Below are 18,383 nucleotides of genomic sequence, written 5' to 3'. Positions count from 1 at the left end.
TTAAATAAAAAGAACTGGAGGACAATGACAGAAGTTAGGAGAAATAGTGGAAGCGAAAGATGCAGCAACACAAAGATCAGAAAGAAGTGTGCACTGATTCATTAGCAAAAAGAACATGCGACATAATAACATACAAACTTAAGAAATAGAAAGTGTCGGCTATTCAGCCACTCAACCCTCCTCCACCATTAAACACAATCAGGGTTGATTGGATTGCGACCTTAACACTACTTTCCTGTTGCCTACCATAACATTTGACTCTATTATCAAATTAAAGATCAACTAACTTAACATTGAATATATTTAATCAAGATCTCATTTCTTGATGGAAAAACAAATTCCAAAACCTAATAACCCTCAAAAAATCCTCCTCGCCTCTGCCCGAATTGAGACACCTCCCCCTCCCCCAAATTTCAACATTTTTCCATAAGACACATCATCCTCTAAACATCTCCTCTGTCAAGGCCCCACACAATTTTACATTTCAAGATAAATAACCTCTCATTCCTCTAAACTTTAATGAGCGGAGGTCCAATTTGTTCAATGTTTCCTCATAAGACAAACACCTACTGCCAGAAATCAATCTGGTGAACTTCCATTGAACTCCTTCAAAATGCAATATGTCCCTCCTTAATTTGAGGTGGAGAAAGTGTATACAGAATTCTACATGTGGTCTTACCAATGCCCTGTGGATGACTTCCTTACTATTATGCTCCATCACACTTGCAGTAAAAGGCCAAAATTTCATTTCTCTTTTAATTACATGTCAACTTCTTGTGATTTCTCAACAAGGCTCCAGAATGCTTTATGCTGAATGCATTTTGCACTATATATAGCATGCTGTAGTCTTCATCAACTTAAGTGCAGGCAGCATGGTGGCTCAGTGGTCAGCACTGTCACCTCATAGCGCCAGGGACCTTGGTTCAATTCCACGCTTGGGGGACTGTGACTATAGCCGATTCACCTAATATATTCAGACATTTTTTTCATATATTATTCAGACATTAATCAATTAACAGCAATCACCCGTTTCCCGTCCCCACCATCAATAAAGGCTACAGTATACAAGAACAGTAAGTAAATAGAGAAAAGGCTCTGTTATGAATATCCATGAGAATTCAGATACAAGGTGTATGAATTGGTAGTGTAAATGCATATGGTATGATGGCTATTACATGTCTATGGTGACCAGGGCTAGGACCTGAATATTCAAGAATATCTGACATTTCAAAAGGATAATAAGAAAGGAAAAGAAAGCTCCGTTAATAAATGATGAGATCAATATAACTGAGTAAGTGATCTTGAATTAGAAGATCAACATATAGAATCAGGAACAGGAACAGCAAGGAAAGAAGTTGCTGGTGGGACTTTTTTTAACATATCAGTAGGACAAAATTTACATCAATAGACAATAGGGGTTTGTGAAATAATTGTGAATTATGTCAAATTGGCAAATGTGGCCTGGAAGATGAGCTCACAGAATGAATGTGGAATAGTTTCTGAGCCTAAATATGGCCCTAGATATTCTGAGGAGTGGCAACTGTAGTCATATTGTGCCCCCTTTTACAACAATATGCCATGATCTGTGATTTACATGTCAACCAGCACAGCCATTTTGTCAGCTGTTGTGAAAGGGTAAATATGTAGTTAATTGTGAGGTTAGTGTGGCAGTTGGTTAAGGGGTGGGGTGCTAGGTAAGTCAATGGCATGCTTAGGATAGAACTATGTACAGTTCAGTCCATTTTACTTAAGGCCAGGGCATACTGCATTGGAATAATTTCATAAAAAGGTTCTATACCCAACGGAGTTTGGAAGAAACATAAGATTCTGATGGGGTTTGACAGCTGAGAGGATGTTTGCTCTTGTGAGGGAATCTCCAAACAGATGGTACAGTTTAAAACTAAGGTGACTCCCATTTAAGACAGAAAGGAGGTGGATTTTTCTCTTGGAGGGTCATTGTTGTTTATAATTATTTTCTCTAGGGAGCAGTGGAGGCTGTGTAATTGAATACAGTCAAGGTTGAAGTTTAATGAATTTTACTCAACAAGGCAGTCAAGTATTGAGGATGAGTCAAGAAAGTGCATTCAGATCGTCAAGATTTTATTCAATGATAGAACAGCTTTGCGGGGCTGGCCTACTACTGTTCAGTTAACCTTAATTACTTGTGTTAACACTCTATCTGAAAAGGAACAATTTAGCCAAAAGTGTTTTCTCAAATCTTCCTCTCTACCAACTACTGTGGGAGTTGGACCGGTGAGGAAGCAGCTAATGTTGAGTTCGAAACAGAGTGGAAAACCAAGATTGCGATCACAAGAAAACCATGAGTTCATTAGTTGGTTAAAAAACACTGCTGTTAGCGATTCTCTTCAAATTACTGCAATTAGAAAAGTGTATATTTTTTCAACAAGTTGTTGCACTTGGATTTAACCAACAAAACAAGATAATAAAAGTAACGTAACATAAATAAATTTAAGACTTAAAGTAAGGTCATCAGAAACTTAAGGCGAAGACTTTGCATTGCAGCGAAACAAGGTCCCTAGCATAATCAGTATTCTTTAACGAGAGTAACTAAAACAAAGTCATTGCAACAGAACTTGCACCCATGATATGCTTCCCCCATGCATGGGAAATTATGGACACTTCCAGAGACCCTGGCTATCATGTGTGCAGGAAATCTGTCTAGCCACAGCTACTGGCTAACCGCATTTTAGATTTGAAGTGGCAGGTGGACTGACTGTGAAACATACACTATGCTGAGTTTATTACAGACAGCACATTTCTGCAAGATAGTCACACCACAGGTAAAGACTTAAGAGGCAGAATTGAGGAAGGCAGATAGTATGGCACTCCCCTGTGATCAAACCCTTTTTAACAGATACACTATTTTAGATGCTGTTGGGGAGGTGGGAAATCACATTCTCAGGGGATTGTAGCAGAAGTCAAATCCGGTAGACAAGAGGCAAGGCTGAAAAACAATAGGGCTATAGTGATAGGGGATCAATTGTAAGAGGAATAGGCATTTGTGTGTCATGAAAGAGATGCTCGGATAGTATGTTGCCTCAGCCGTGCAACCGTCAACGCTGTCACAGAGCAGTTGCAGAGTATTCTGAAGTGGGATGGTAAACAATCGCTGGTCATGGTACATATTGGTACCAGCATAGGTAGAAAAATGGAAAAGGTCCAACAAGCAGGATACAAGGAGGCAAGTTGTAAAGTAAAATGTTGTACCTCAAAATATAATAATGAGTGCCACGGGCAAGTGAGAATAGAAATAACTGGGCATATCAGTTGGATGCCTGGCTGGAGAAGTGGGATAAGAGGAAGAGATCAAATTCCTGGAAAACTGGGATCAGTTCTGGGGAAGGTGGAACTAGTAAAAGCAGAATGATTATATCTGAGCAGAACTGGGACCACCTACCATTCTAGTTTAAACAATCCCCTCAGCACTAGCGAAAACAAAACCTAAAAACACTCCAGTAGATTTGTTGAGCATGATATGCCTTTCATAGAGCCATGCTGATTTTGTCCAATCTCATTAATGCTTTCAAAGTATTGTTATCACAGCTTTTATAACAGACTTTAGTATTTCCTTCACTCCTGTTGTTTGGTCTACTGGTCTGTAATTCTGTTATTTTTTCCTCTCCCTCGATTTTTAAATAGCAGAGTTACATTTGTCACCCCCTAATCTATAGGAACTGCTCCAGAATGTGCAGAAGTTTGGAAGATGACCACCAATGCATTCAATATATCCAGGGCAATTTCCTTTCATACTCTGGGGAATGTAGATTATCCAGCCCGGTCAACCTTTAATCCCATTAATTTCCGTAGCACTATTTCAAGAGACCCTTGGCCTTTATTGCAACTGGATTGGAGTTCAAAAGCACTGCAATTGTATAGGGCCTTGGTGAGACCACACCTGGGGTGTTGTCTGCGGTTTTGATCTCCCTACCAAAGGAAGGATATATTTGCCATACAGGGAGTGCAACAGAGGTTCATTGGGTGATACTGGAGAGAGCAGGACTATCCCAGGAGGAGATACTTCTTCCATTGGACCTGTATTCACTAGAATTTAGAAGAATGAGATTGAAAGGTATAACATTCTAACAGGCGAGATGCAGGAATATTTTCCCCAGGTGGGGAGTCTAGAAGCAGGGTCACAGTCTCAGATTATGGGGTTGACCATTTAGAATTGGGGTGAGGAAACATTTCTTCAAATAATAGTGAATCTGTGGAATTCTCTATCAGAGAAGGCTGTGGAGGTCAAGTTACTGAATATATTCAAGAAAGATTAATTTATGGAAGAAAGGAATACACTATTGAGATAGAGGATCAGCCATGATCATACTGAATGAGAGAACAACTTCAAAGGGGTGAAGGGCCTACTCCTGTTCTTACTTACTTTTAGTCAGCCAGTCATCTAACAATGCTCAAATGATCATGATCACCTTTCAACAACTTTTGTCGTGTCATGTCTCTTCAGCTTTCTCCTTTAGAACTCTGGGGTGTAGTCCATCTGGTCCAGGTGATTTATTTACCTTCAGGCCAATCAGTTTTACTAGCACCTTTTCCTTGGTGATGGCCACTATACTCAGTTCTGCCCCCGACTCTTGAATTTTTGGGCTATTACTCGTGTCTTCCATCGTGAAGACTGACACAAAGTAATTATTCAGTTCCTCAGCCATTTCCTTGTTCCCCATTACTATCTCTCCAATGTCATTTTCCAGTGGTCCAATGTCCATTTTTGCCTCTCTTTTGCCCTTTATATATCTAAAGAAACTCTTACAGTCTTCATTTATATTACTGGCTAGCTTACCCTCATATTTAATCTTCACCCTCATTTCTTTTTTTGTTGTCCTCTGTTGGTCTTTGTAAGCTTCTCAATCCTCTGATTTCCCACTGCCCTTCGCCACATTATATGCTTTCTCTTTTGCTTTTATGCTATCCCTGACTTCCTTAGTCAGCCATGGTTGCTTCATCCTCCCTGTACCATGCGTCTTTTTCCTAGGGATGAATTTTTGCTGTGTCTCCTGAATTACTCCCAGAAACTCCTGCCAAATTTTGTTCCACTGTCTTTTCTGCTAGGCTCCTCTTCCAGTCAATTCTGCCTAGCTCTTCCCTCATACCTCTGTAGTTGCCTTTATTCAGCTGTAATACCGTTTCCTCTGATTCTATCTTCTCCCTCCCAAATTGCACAGTAAATTTTATCATATTATGATCACTGCCTCCTGAGGGTTCCTTCACCTTAAGCTCCCTTATCATGTCTGCCTCATTGCACAACACTAAATCCAGTATTGCCTGTTCCCTTGTGGGCTCCACCACGAGCTGCTCCAAAAAGCCATCTTGTAGACATTCCACAAACTGCTTTTCTTGCAATCCACTACCAACATGATTTTCCCAGTCCACCTGCATATTGAAATCCCCCATGATCACTGTGACTGCCTTTCTTACACACCTTTTCTATCTCCTGGTGTATCTTGCGCCCCAGCTCCTGGCTACTGTATGGAGGCCTGTAAACAACTCCAACTATGGTTTTTTTTAACCTTTGTGGTTCCTCAATTCTACCCACACAGATTCTACACCATTTGACACCATTTCATTTCTTCCTATTGATTTAATTTCATTTCTTACTAATAAGGCAAACCTACCCCCTTGGCCCACCTGCCTACCTTTTATATAGGATGTATATCCTTGGATATTCAGTTGCCAATCCTGATCCCCTTGCAGCCATGTCTCTGTGATGTCCACCACGTCATACCTGCCAATTTTGATCTGTGCCACAAGCTCATTTACCTTATTCCTTATACTGCTTGCATTCAGAAATAACACCTTCAGTCCTGTATTAACCGTCCTTCTTCTCATTGTCATTAATTTATCCAGTGTGCTTGAAGTTTGATTGCTAGCTCTTTCCAAACACAGTCCTATTTGTGTCTGTGCTGGAGACTTTAACAACCTCTCCTGAGTTCTCCTTCCCTGTCATTTCTTTCATATTTTTCCACATAGTTGAATCCACCACTACAGATGTTAACCTGCTGCTTTGTTTACCACTGGGGCAAGTTACACCATCTCTGAATAGATTGATTAAAAAATATATTAGATGATAATAATTTAAGGTATCGGGTTCAGGGGACTGATCAACCTCCAGTGAACTTAGTTTTCCCATTACTTTTCCTCTAGTGACAGTCAAGGTTTAAAGTTCCTCCTTCCCTTTTGTCTGTTGATTTTCTGATCATATTGGGGTGCTTTTTACATCCTCTGTTGTGAAAACAAACAGAACATACTGTTCAAGGCCTCTGCGGTTTTTCATTTCCAATTAATTCCTCAGTTTTACCCTCTGAAAGGAACAAAGCTCACTCTAGATATTATTTTCATATTTTTTGTATACTGATAGAAGCTTTATTTTTGTTCATATTTCTTGCTAGCTTTCCGAGATGCTCCAATTTCTCCCTTTGCACATTGTTATCTTTTGCTGTTTCCAAACCTTTTCCAATCTTTTGGTCTACCCTACTCTTTGCAGCATTGTATACCTTCTTTAATAAGAAATAGGAGCAGGAGTGGACCAATCCCTCTCTCTGCCCTAACATTCAATGAGATCATGGCTGATCATTGCAGCCTCAAGTCCTCTTTCGTGCCAGCTCTTCATAGCCTTCAACTCCTCTATGTTTCAATAATCTACTGACCTCCTCTTTAAATACTATGGGTGGTCTAGACTCCACAACTCTCTGCTGTAAAGAATTCCAGACATTCACGACCCTCTGGCAAGAAATTTCCTTGCATCTCAGTCTTAATTAAAAACATTTTTTGTAAGTAAATCCCCTAGTTCAAGATTCCCCCATGAGTGGAAACATTTCAACATCTACTTTGTGAAGCTCCTGAGAATGTAGTATGCTTCAACAGGGTCACTCCTCATTCTTCTAAACTCTAATGAACGAAGGTTAAACTTGTTTAGCCCTTCTTGATACACCAACCTCCTAATTCTGGAATCTTTTAACTTTCCCCAATGCCAGCATTTTCTTTCTTAAATAAAGGGATCAAAATTGTCCATGTGCAACCTCACCATCACCTTGTACAGTTTTAAGAGGACACCCCTGTTTTGAAAACTCCAACCCCTTAGCAATAAAGGCCAAAATTCCATTCACCCTCTTAATTACTTGCTATATCCTGCATGTTAACTTTTATGTTTCATGTACAAGAACACCCAGCTCCCTCTGCTCTGCAGCTTTTTGGAGTTTTACACTTCATATATTAAACTCTATCTACCAAGGATTTGTCTATTCACTCAACCTATAACACACCAATCTCCTTAAAGAAATCTTATGTCCTCAAAACAACATGCCCTCCCTATTTTTGCAATGACAGCAAATTTGGATACCTTATACTCTGCATCCTGCTGCTCCAAGTCATTAATATAGATAGCAAATAATTGAGATCCTAGGACTAATCCTTAATGGAACCCACTATATTTTTCCAACCTGAAAAAGACCCACAATCCCAACTTTCTCTCTTGTATGTGTTAACCAGGCTATGCTACTATACTACCCTAGTACCGTGAGCTCCAATTTTATTAAATAACTTTTATATGGCACATTATCAAATGCCTTCTGGAAATCCAAATACACAACATGTTTTGATTTCCATTTAACAAGCAGAGTTGATACGTCTTCAACAATCTCAAGAAAATTTGTCAAACCCGATTGTCAAACAGGCAGCATGGTGGCTCAGTGGTTAGCACTGCTGCCTCACAGCGCCAGGGACCCGGGTTCAATTCCAGCCTCGGGCAACTCTCCCTGTGTCTGCGTGGGTTTCCTCTGGGTGTTCTGGTTTCCTCCCACAGTCCAAAAATGTGCAGGTTAGGTGGATTGGCCATGGGAAATGCAGGGTAAGATGGATACAGTAGCAGGGGGTTGGAGGTGGGTGAGCCTGGGTGGGATGCTCTCCAGAGAGTCGGCGCGAACTTGTTGGTGAACTTGGCAGTGCATTGAGTATAGGAGTTTGGACATCATGTTGCAGCAATACAGGACATTGGTTAGGCTACTTTTGGAATACTGCATGCAATTCCCTGTTATATGAAGGATGTTGTGAGACTTGAGAAGGTTCAGAAAGGATCTAAAAGGATCTTGCTGGGGTTGGAGGGCTTGAGCTATAGGAAGAGGCTGAATACGCTGGAGCTATTTTCCCTGCAGCATTGGAGACTGAGGGGGCAACCTTATAGAAGTTTATAAAATCATGGGCGCATGGATAGGGTAAATAGACAAGGTCTTTTCCTCAGGGTCAAGGAGCCCAAAAGTAGAGGGCATAGGTTTAAGGTGAGAGGGGAAAGATTTAAAAGGGAGCTAAGGGCAACTTTTTCCACACAGAGGATCGTGCGTGTGTGAAATGAGCTGCCAGAGGGAGTGGAAGCTGGTTCAATTACAACATTTAAAAGGCATCTGGATGGGTATATGAATAGGAAGGATTTACCAGGGTATGAGCCAAATGCTGACAAATGGGACTAGATTAATTTAGGATATCTGGTCAGCATGGACAAGTTGAACCGAAGGGTTTGTTTCCATGTTGTACATCTCTATGACTCTAAAAGGGTAACCCCCAATGTTATAGCAATGCCTCCTAGTTCTGGACTGACACATAAAGAGAAAACATCCTTTCCATGTCCACCTTGTCAAGATCGTTCAGGTTCTTACACACTTGAAACAAATCCCCTTCACTCTTCTCAACACCAGTGGAAACAACCCAGCCTCTGTAGCCTATCCTCATTAGACATCCCATTCATTACAGGTATCAGTCCAGTAAACTTCTCTGAACCGTGTCAAAAGCATTTTCATTCTTTCTTAAATAAAAAGAGACCAAATTACACATAATGATGCAGTCTCCATATGCCTTAGTTTAACATAAATATAACCTCCTAAATTATAATGAACTTCTATCTTTCTAGTTTGACTCTATTTTTTCACCCAATTTTCAAGTCTCTTCCCACTGACATTCATGATTGTTCTGAAGGTTGATGTTAGTTCCATGATTTTCTAAGCCCAGCCCAGAATCACATGCAATCCTTCTTTATCTCAATTCCCTAATAAGAGAGTATAAGGGCTCTCTGTCCAGGCCTTTCTTTAAGGAAGAAACAATCTCCTTCGACTACCACTCTCCTCCACCTTACTGAGCTTGTTCTCATTTGAATAACTTTTTGTTTAACATATCTCATCTTTTCCAAGTAAAGGATGTAGTGATGAGTACAAACATGGATTCCAGTTATAACTCACAAAGAAATAGATGTGTGGAACATTCCTTGTTCCACTCCTACTTGGGGTCCCCTCCCACAACTCTTTTCCTGTTACATTGATGACTGCATCCGTGCCAATTCCTGCTCTCATCCAGAATTGAAAAGTTAATCAATTTTCTTCTGATATCCGCTCTTCTCTCACCTTCACCTCATCCAGCTCTGATTTCTCCGCTTTGGGGGACAGGCTGTCCACTAATATCTAGTACAAACCTGAGGTCGTTGACCTGCTCGCCGAGCTGGCTTGTTTTTGTTCAGATGTTTTGTCACAATGCTAGATGACGTCATCAGTGCAGCCTCCGATGAAGCAAGTTATTCTACTCCGCTTTGAATTTATACTGTCCGGTCCATTATGGGGAGTACTGTCATTTCCGGTTTTGATCTGTTTGGGTTTGTATATGGGGTCCAATTTTATATGTTTGTTGATTGAAGTATGGGTGGAGAACCATGTCTCTAGGAATTCCCGCGCGTGTCTATGTTTGGCTTGGGCTACTATGGTTACCTTGTCCCAGTTAAATTGATGGCCTTCATTGTCTGAATGTACTGATATTAAGTAGAGTTAATCATGTCGTTTTGTCTGCTAGCTGATGTTCATGTATTCTGATGGTTAGTTTTCTTCCTGCCTGTCCGATGTAATGTTTGTGGCAGTCGTTGCATGGTATTTTGTAAACCATGTTCGTTTTGCATGTTGTGGAGAAGCAGTCATGCAAAGACTAGAACACACCACCCTCCCCTGCATTCAACCTAAACTGTGGATCCGGTATGTAGACTACACATTTGTCATTATTAAACGCATCAGATTAGAAGAGACCCACCACCTCATCAACAGCATATTCACAGGGATTAAATTCACAAGGGAAGAAGAAAACAACAATCAACTTCCATTTCTGGATGTTAAAGTAGAGCGATTGACGAATGGGGAGTTCCAAACCTCAGTACACAGAAATCAAATCCTCAACTTCCATGGCAACCACCCCAACGTCCACAAACAAAACTGCATTAGGACACTATTTAAACGGGCCAGGACACACTGCAACACACCAGAACTACGCAAGAAAGAAGAAGAACACTTATACAAGATCCTCGCTTTAAACAGATATCCCCGCAACTTCATCCACAGATGCCTACAAAACAGATAACAACAGAAGGACACAGTATGACCTAACACACTGGCCACACGGCTCTACATCAAGAACATACTGGAACTGACAACAAGACTCCTAAGAGCACTAGGAATCATGGTGGCCCACCGTCATTCTACAACAAACACTCACAAGGATTAAAGACCCCATTCCCACAACATGCAGAACGAACGTGGTTTACAAAATACTATGCAACGACTGCCACAAATACTACATTGGACAGACAGGAAGGAAACTCGCCATCAGAATACATGAACATCAGCTCGCAGCAAAATGACATGATGAACTCTCCTTAATATCAGTACATTCAGACAATGAAGGCCATCAATTTAACTGGGACAAGGGAACAATAGTAGCCCAAGCCAAGCATAGGCACGCACGGGAATTCCTAAAGACATGGTTCTCCATCCATACTTCAATCAACAAACATATAGAATTGGACCCCATATACAAACCCATACAGATCAAAACCAGAAGTGACAGTACTCACCATAACGGACCGGACAGTATAAATTCAAAGCGGAGTAGAATAACATTGCTTCATCGGAGGCTGCACTGATGACGTCATCTAGCATTGTGATGAAACGTCTGAACAAAATCAAGCCAGCCCGGTGAGCAGGTCAACAACCCCATCCACAATCCGAGCTACAGATCTTCGCCAAAACTCTAGTATAAACCTATTTATTCCCAGTTACCTTGACTACATTACCTCACATTCTGCTTCCTGTAAGGACTCCATTCATTCTCCCAGTTTCTCTGTCACATTACAAAATCACAGAAGTGTTACAGATCCTTCTTCAGAAAAGTTCTAACTCAAAATGTTAACACTGACTTCTCTCCACAGACGCTGACAGACCTGCTGAGTTTCTCCAGCAATTTCTGTTTTTCTATTACACCCATATAGTTTCTCTTATTTAGACTTAAAATTCTTGTCTTAGACACAATCTTTAAAACTGGATATTAACTTTAATCATAATGTGGTTGCTGTTACCTGGACTGTCTTTTCTGAGGTGATTAGCTAATCCTGTCAGGTCGCACAATATTAAGTCTAAAACGTATTCTCTAATTCAATTCTAAAAATGCAGTACTATCTCAAAAGCAGTCTATGAACTCCTCAGTTATGCTACTTCTCTCAATCTGACTTTTCCAGTTGAAATGTAGATTTAAGTCATCCGTCCCTTTATTGGTGTCCCTTTATTACAGGCACCCAAACTTAACTCTTGCACACTTTGTCCCATATTGTGGTTGTTAGGGGGCCTGCAGACCACTCTCACCAGTAGCTTCCTTCCTCTATTATTTCACATCTCAACCTAAAACAATTCTATATCCTCATCTCCTGAAGCAAGGTCATCTCTAACTATAACACCAATGCTATCCTTGACAAACACCTTTAGTTAGCTTCCTAGAATTCTTGAAACATTTTGGACACAGCCCTTGTCATCCTGCAGCGACATCTCCGTAAGGGCTATCAGGACACATTTATTTATTCCAAACGTGCACCAATTTGTTTACCTTCTTATGAATGCTACACATATTCAGACACAGAGCATTTAGTTTTATCTTTTGTTATCTTTGTATCATCTAGTCTTGACTGCAGGAGTATTCCTAGTTTTTTTTAAAATGTTAGTCATTTTCCCGCTATTCTCGGAACTTCATTTCCAGTATTGCTACTTTCTTCTTACCTTGTCACCTTTCTTTTACCATATCTTTCCACATTTGATCCCTTGCCCTTAATATTTCGCTAAAAACCAGACTCTACTCTCCTGGTTATGGAGTTCGCAAGAACACTGGTCACAGCACAGTATGGTGCAGACTATCCCAAACGTACAGCCCCCACGTATGCCATTCCTGGTGCCAGTGCATCAAATATTGGAATCAACTTCTCCCACACTGGTCCTTGTACTCAACTCTTTAATTTTATGTGTCGTGTTCTCCTTAAGTATCTGCCACTACTTTTCAACACTTTTTCGTTTAACCTATTTACCCAAACCACTTCAGCTAACTCAGTCTTCCTACCTCTTCAATTGTCTTAAACTTCAACTTTAATTTTCAAGTGGCACGAAAAGAATAATGCTATGCTTTTGAGTCGGCTCAAAACACAATAGACACCTTCACGCAACTATTTTGTACGTATTATCAGCAGTTATTCATGTAGGCATCACATGACAGTTGTAATACACAGATGAGAGATACACGAGATTTCAAAGTCACAACTTGGATAATACAAATTTTTGGATACATCCACTTTGGTCAACAGAATTATAATGTATTTGAGGAAAACAATGAAGAATTTGCAGATTAAGATTGTCGATAAATGCTACTGGTTAGATTTCAACATGGGCCTAGTCCAAAAATGCTTGTTGCCCTTTTTTTTGCAATATAAAGTCATACAGTACAGAAACAGACCTTTCGGTTCAACTCGTCCGTGCTGACTAAGTTTCCCAAACTTAACTAGTCCCACTTGCCTGCATTTGGACCATATCCCTCTAAACCTTTCCTATTCATGTATCTGTTCAAATGTCTTTTAAATGTTGTAAATGTACCCTTCTCGACCACTTCCTTTGGCAGTTTTTTCTCCCCAAATGAACCACCCTCTGTGTGAAAAAGTTGCCCTTTAAGTCCCTTTTAAATCTTTCTCCTTTTACCTTAAAATTATGCCCTCTAGTTTTGAGCTCCTTTACCCCAGGGAAAAGACCTTTGCTATTCATCTTACCTATGACCCTCATAATTCTATAAACCTTGATAAGGTCACTTCTTCTACACTCCAGTGAAAAAGGTCCCAGCCTGTCCAGCCTCTCCCTATAACTCAAAATCACCAGTCCCAGTAACATCCTTGTAAATCTTTTCTGCACCCTCTTCAATTCAATAAAATCCTTCCTAAAGCAGGACGACCAGAATGGTACATTGTACTGCAAAAGTGGCCTCACCAATATCCTGTACAATAGCAATTCCTATACTCAAAGGTCTGAGCAAAGGGTGCCAAAGGCTTCTTCACCACCCTGTCTACCTATGACACAACTTTCAAAGAATTATGTACCTGAAACCTTAGATTTCTGTTCAAAACACTACTCAGGGTCCTGCCATTAACTCTAAGTCTGTCCTTGTTTGTCTTACCAAAATGCAACACCTCACATTTATCTAAATTAAAATCCATCAGCAATTCTTCAGCCATTGGCCCAATTGATTAAGATCCCTTTGTAATCTTAGATAATCTCCTTCACTGTCTACTACACCACCAATTTTGGTGTCATCCACAAAATACTAACCATGCCTCCTACATTCTCATCCAAATTGTTTGTATAAATGACAAACAACAGTGGACCCAGCACTGAGCCCTGTGGAACACCACTGGTCACAGGCCCCCAGTCTGAAAAACCCTCCACCACCACCCGCTGTCTCTTACAGTTTGTCAAACCAATTCTGTATCGAATTGGCAAGCTCTTCCTGAATCCCATGTGATCTAACCTTACTAAGCAGTCTATCAGCAGATCCTCGTCAAAGGTCTTACTAAAGTCCATGTGGACAACGTCTACTGCTCTGTCCCGAAGGGTCTAGGGCCAAAACGTCAGCCTTCCTGCTCCTATGATGCTGCTTGGCCTGCTGTATTCATCCAGCTCTGCACCTTGTCTCAGATTTTCCAGCATCTGCAGTTCCTACTATCTCTCACCTATCTTCTTGGCCACCTCTTCAAAAAAACTCAATCAAGTTTGAGAGACACGAATTCCCACTCACAAAGCCATGCTGACTATCTCTAATCAGTCCTTGCCTCTCCAAATGCATGCAAATCCTTAGAATCCCCTCCAACAACTTATCCACCACTGACGTTAGACTCACTGGTTTATAGCTCCTTGGCTTCTCCTTTCAGCCTTTTTTAAATAAAGGCACAACATTAGCCACCCTCCAGTCTTCCAGCACCTCACCCACGGTTGTAATGATACAAATATCTGTGCGAGGAAACCTGCAATTTCTTCCTTAGCTTCTCACAATGTCCTTCGATACACTTGATCAGGTCCCGGAGATAAATCAAACTTCATGCTTTTTAAACAGTCTGTTATGAAACACATCCAAACACATTTCCTTCAGACATAGTTTTCACGGACAATCAATTGTTCCCTAATCTCCCACATCTGACAGGAAAAGCATACCACTCCAATGACTGCCATTTTGTCCCTTAAAAATGAGCTAATTTAGACTTGCCTGAGAAGATCCACACTTTGTAAATGCTGGATTTGAACACACTGTTGCTGATGACATGCTGTGCTTAGAGAACTTATTTCCTTTATTTTGTATTATAAGACCTACAAGAAGAAGCTCGAAATACAACTTTTCAAAATCAGTACCCTTCCCTTACTTGCAGTTTTAAATTTAAAGCATGCACAAGGGGAAAACAAAATTAAGATTTAAATTCTTAAAATCCAACATTTAGCTTAACTCCAGAAACCGAAACAGCCGCCTCCCGAGATCTTCTATCAGGCAGCGAATCTAGGCAAACGCTCAGCCCTCTGTAGTTCTGAGTGAAGGTATGCCAATCCCTCGGACTCCTGGATTCAATCTTTCAAATAATGAAATCAGGTATCCTGATCCCTGTTGGTATTCCACTGCTACTAATGTTGTTAAGAAACTCTCAACCACGTGAAACAGGTCGTGCTCCAGAGCTCCGTCTACTACTTAGAAAATACCTCTCCAGAATCAGTGCTCTGACTGCAATCGAGTATCCAAAACAATTGACTTGTTTCAGGCAATAGGTTCTTTTAAGATGCATTATGGTGGAATGACATACATTATTCGCAAGCGCCACTTTAGGGCAGAAAGGGAAGTAACCTGCATTGCATACACTCTACTTTCTGTCAATTTAACAGATAAGTTCTCTATATTTTGTGGGACCAGGAGAAGCAGGATTGTTCTCTAGTTTGCACAAAAGAAAATTTGGGCTGTTTGCGCTAACCTTACCTGTTCCAAGCAACCACTTTATAGCCCGGGTGGCTTCCAAGTTTCACAAAATTGTGCAACCCAGAGCCAGGAGGCTTCCCTGAGGCAGTGGGTTTCTCCTTGCAGTCCACAGACAGTATGGTAATCAGTTCTGGCTGGAACGGCTGAACAGGTGGCTCAGTAGCACGTTCCATTGGCTGAACAGCACATTGTCAAATCTAACCCAATATTAATACACCTATACAATCGGTTCTGCTATAATGCGATAGTTGCATTCCTATAATGCAATAGTGCAACACCCCGTTATAGAAAATCATGCTATAGAAATAACGGAGCCTATGGGAAAAGTGGGGTTGGGGCAGACTGCCATAAAAAATCACTCAATTGCTCAAAAAGCCCTTAGGGATGGAATTCCATGATTTTGATCCAGTGACAGGGAAGGAACAGCAACATATTTCTAAGTCAGGATGGTGTGTGGCTTGGAGGGGAACTTGCAGATGGCGGTGTTCCCATGTATCTGCTGCCCTGTCCTTCTCGTTGGAAGTGGTCACGGGCTTGGAAGGTGATGTCTAAGGATCTCGAGTGAATTTCTGCAGTGCTTCTTGTAGATAGCACAGTTTGCTGCCACTGAGCATTGGTGGTACAGGGAGTAGATGTGGTGCAAATCAAGTGGGCTGCTTTGTCCTGGATGGTATAAAGCTTAAGTGTTGTTGGAGTTGCACCTATTCAGGCAAGCAGGGAATATTCTATCACACTCCTGACTTGTGCCTTGTAGATGGTAAACAGGCTTCAGGGAGTCAGGAGGAAAGATACTCATCACAATATTCCTAGCCTCTCACCTGCTCTTGTACCCACTATGTTTATATGGAAAGTCCAGTTGAGTTTCTGGTCAATGCTAACCACAAGGTTGCTGATAGTGAGGGATTCAATGATGTAACACCATTGAATGTCAAGGGTCAGTGGTTAGATTGCATCTTGTTGGAGATGGCCATTGCCTGGTATTTGTGTGATGTGAATATTACATGCCACTTGTCAACCCAAGCCTAGATACTGGTCCAGATCTTGTGGCATTTGAACATGGACTGCTTAAGTATCTGAGGAGATGAGAGTGGTGCTGAACATTGAACAATCTTTTGCCCTATTGTGGTTTGTTTTCTTTCTGGAATGAGAAAGAGGAAGGTATCATGGAAGATGAAAGTGGATCGCACAACTGTTACTTTGGTGAAGGTGGGAAGATGACCTGAGTAGACAACACACAGGTGTGCTGGATTAGTGAGGTTGGGTGTGAGACATCTGGAGAAGGACGATGTTGCAGGCAATCATAGATCATAGAATCCCTACAGTGTGGAAACAGGCCCTTTGGCCCAACAAGTCCACATTGACCCTCAGAGCACCCCACCCAGACCCATCTCCCTATGACCCACCTAATCTACACATCCCTGAACACTATGGGTAATTTAGCGTGGCCAATCCACCTACCCTGCACATCTTTGGACTGTGGGAGGAAACCGGAGCACCTGGAGAAAACCCACGCAGACACAGGGAGAATGTGCAAACTCCACACAGACAGTCGCCCGAGGGTGGAATCGAACACAGATCCCTGGCGCTGTGGCAGCAGTGCTAACTACTGAGCCACCGTGCCGCCCTGAGTGACAGTAGTAGAGCATGACCCTTGGTAGGAGGTGGATACAGTATGAGAGGATGAGATATTGGAAAGAAGATGGTGGCACTTGCACCTGCACAGTACAGAAGATTATTGAGCTTCTTTCTACACTGCAGTGCATTCCTCCAAATGGTCGAGACAGCATTAACTCAGGGGGCAACTGTGGACCAGACCGGAATGGTCTGGTGTCATGACCTCCTCTTCTGGTCTTGACCGAAGAAGAAACGTAATGCTTCTGCACCACCCCATCCAGAAGGGCGTCCAGGCTCCTACCTGCCAATCGCAGCACTGATTTTCCCGTCCATGAAAAATATCACAAAAATTGCAGGGCAGTTCTGGAATAACAGTGCATGTTGGATGCTCAATGGCCTTTTAAAGATTGCATTGGTGCTAGGGATACCGAACAATTCTAGAATGGAATTGTTCCAGGAATGACAAATGGTAGAATTGGGCTGGAATTAAATTAGAAGGGCACCATAAGGGTGAGGTGGTTAGTTAAATGAAGCAGGTTTGCTAAGTTACCACGAGAGGTCTTGCTAGGCTTGTGGTGAGAAACTGTCCATGAAACTCGACAAAACTGACACTTAGCCAAAAGAAATTCAGTCCACTGCTCCTATTGGTGAAAAAGTTGAGAACCAGAAGGCTGACTTAAGGTGAAGGACAAAAGAACCAAAAGTAATAGAAAAATAAACTTATTTTTCAATCTAACAAGTGGTTAAGATCTAGAATGAACTGAATGAGAGAGTGTTATGGCTTTCAAGAGGGAATTAGATACTTAGCTGAAGAGAAAAAAAATTGCTGGCCTAATGGAAAAAAAAGTGAACATGGGACTAGCTGAGTTTGTCTTCCAGAGGCTATCATACACACTATAGGTCAAGTGGTTAGGAACTGGGATGACAAATTGCAGATGAAATTCAATATTAAGAAATACAACTTTATTTAAATGGCAACAAACACAGTCACAAAAGTTTTCTGTAATTGGAAAGCAAAATACTCATGGAAAATTGAAACACAATGGAGCTCTGATTAGCAAATTAAAACTTGAGAGAATACTTGGTGGCAGGAAGTAAAGCAATCAAATGTTGGGATACTTGAAAGGTCAGTATTCAGCCATAACAGTAAAGTAATCCCATAATTTATCTAAATCAATGGTGAATGCACTTGAAATTTTTGCACCAAGAACAACTCAGGAGTTGGTGAGACTGCAGTGATTATAACGGCTGACTGAGTTTTCACCTTTGAAAATGTTGATAAGTGACATGTTTGCGATTTTTAGAATTCCGGTGTCTAAATAATGCAATTTATAACATGTTGTTATATCTCAGCCAGAACCGTAGAACCAAACATGGTCTACATTTGAGGGATAAATTGAAAATAA

General features: G+C 41.2%; 1 protein-coding gene across 1 annotated transcript in view; it reads right to left on the bottom strand.

Moving 5' to 3' along the window:
• The window catches only part of LOC109910683 (probable thiopurine S-methyltransferase), a 43,307-nt gene extending 27,771 nt beyond the window's left edge, over positions 1–15,536 (bottom strand). Inside the window, exon 1 of the mRNA XM_048608881.1 lies at positions 15,364–15,536. Coding sequence (XP_048464838.1) covers positions 15,364–15,536 — 173 coding nt within the window. The remainder of the gene's footprint in view (positions 1–15,363) is intronic.
• Between the last annotated feature and the right edge of the window lie 2,847 nt (positions 15,537–18,383).

This window comes from Rhincodon typus, chromosome 2 (genome assembly GCF_021869965.1).
Source record: "Rhincodon typus isolate 14 chromosome 2, sRhiTyp1.1, whole genome shotgun sequence".
Taxonomy (NCBI): Eukaryota; Metazoa; Chordata; class Chondrichthyes; order Orectolobiformes; family Rhincodontidae; genus Rhincodon; species Rhincodon typus.
This window is presented reverse-complemented; position numbering and strand designations above follow the sequence as displayed.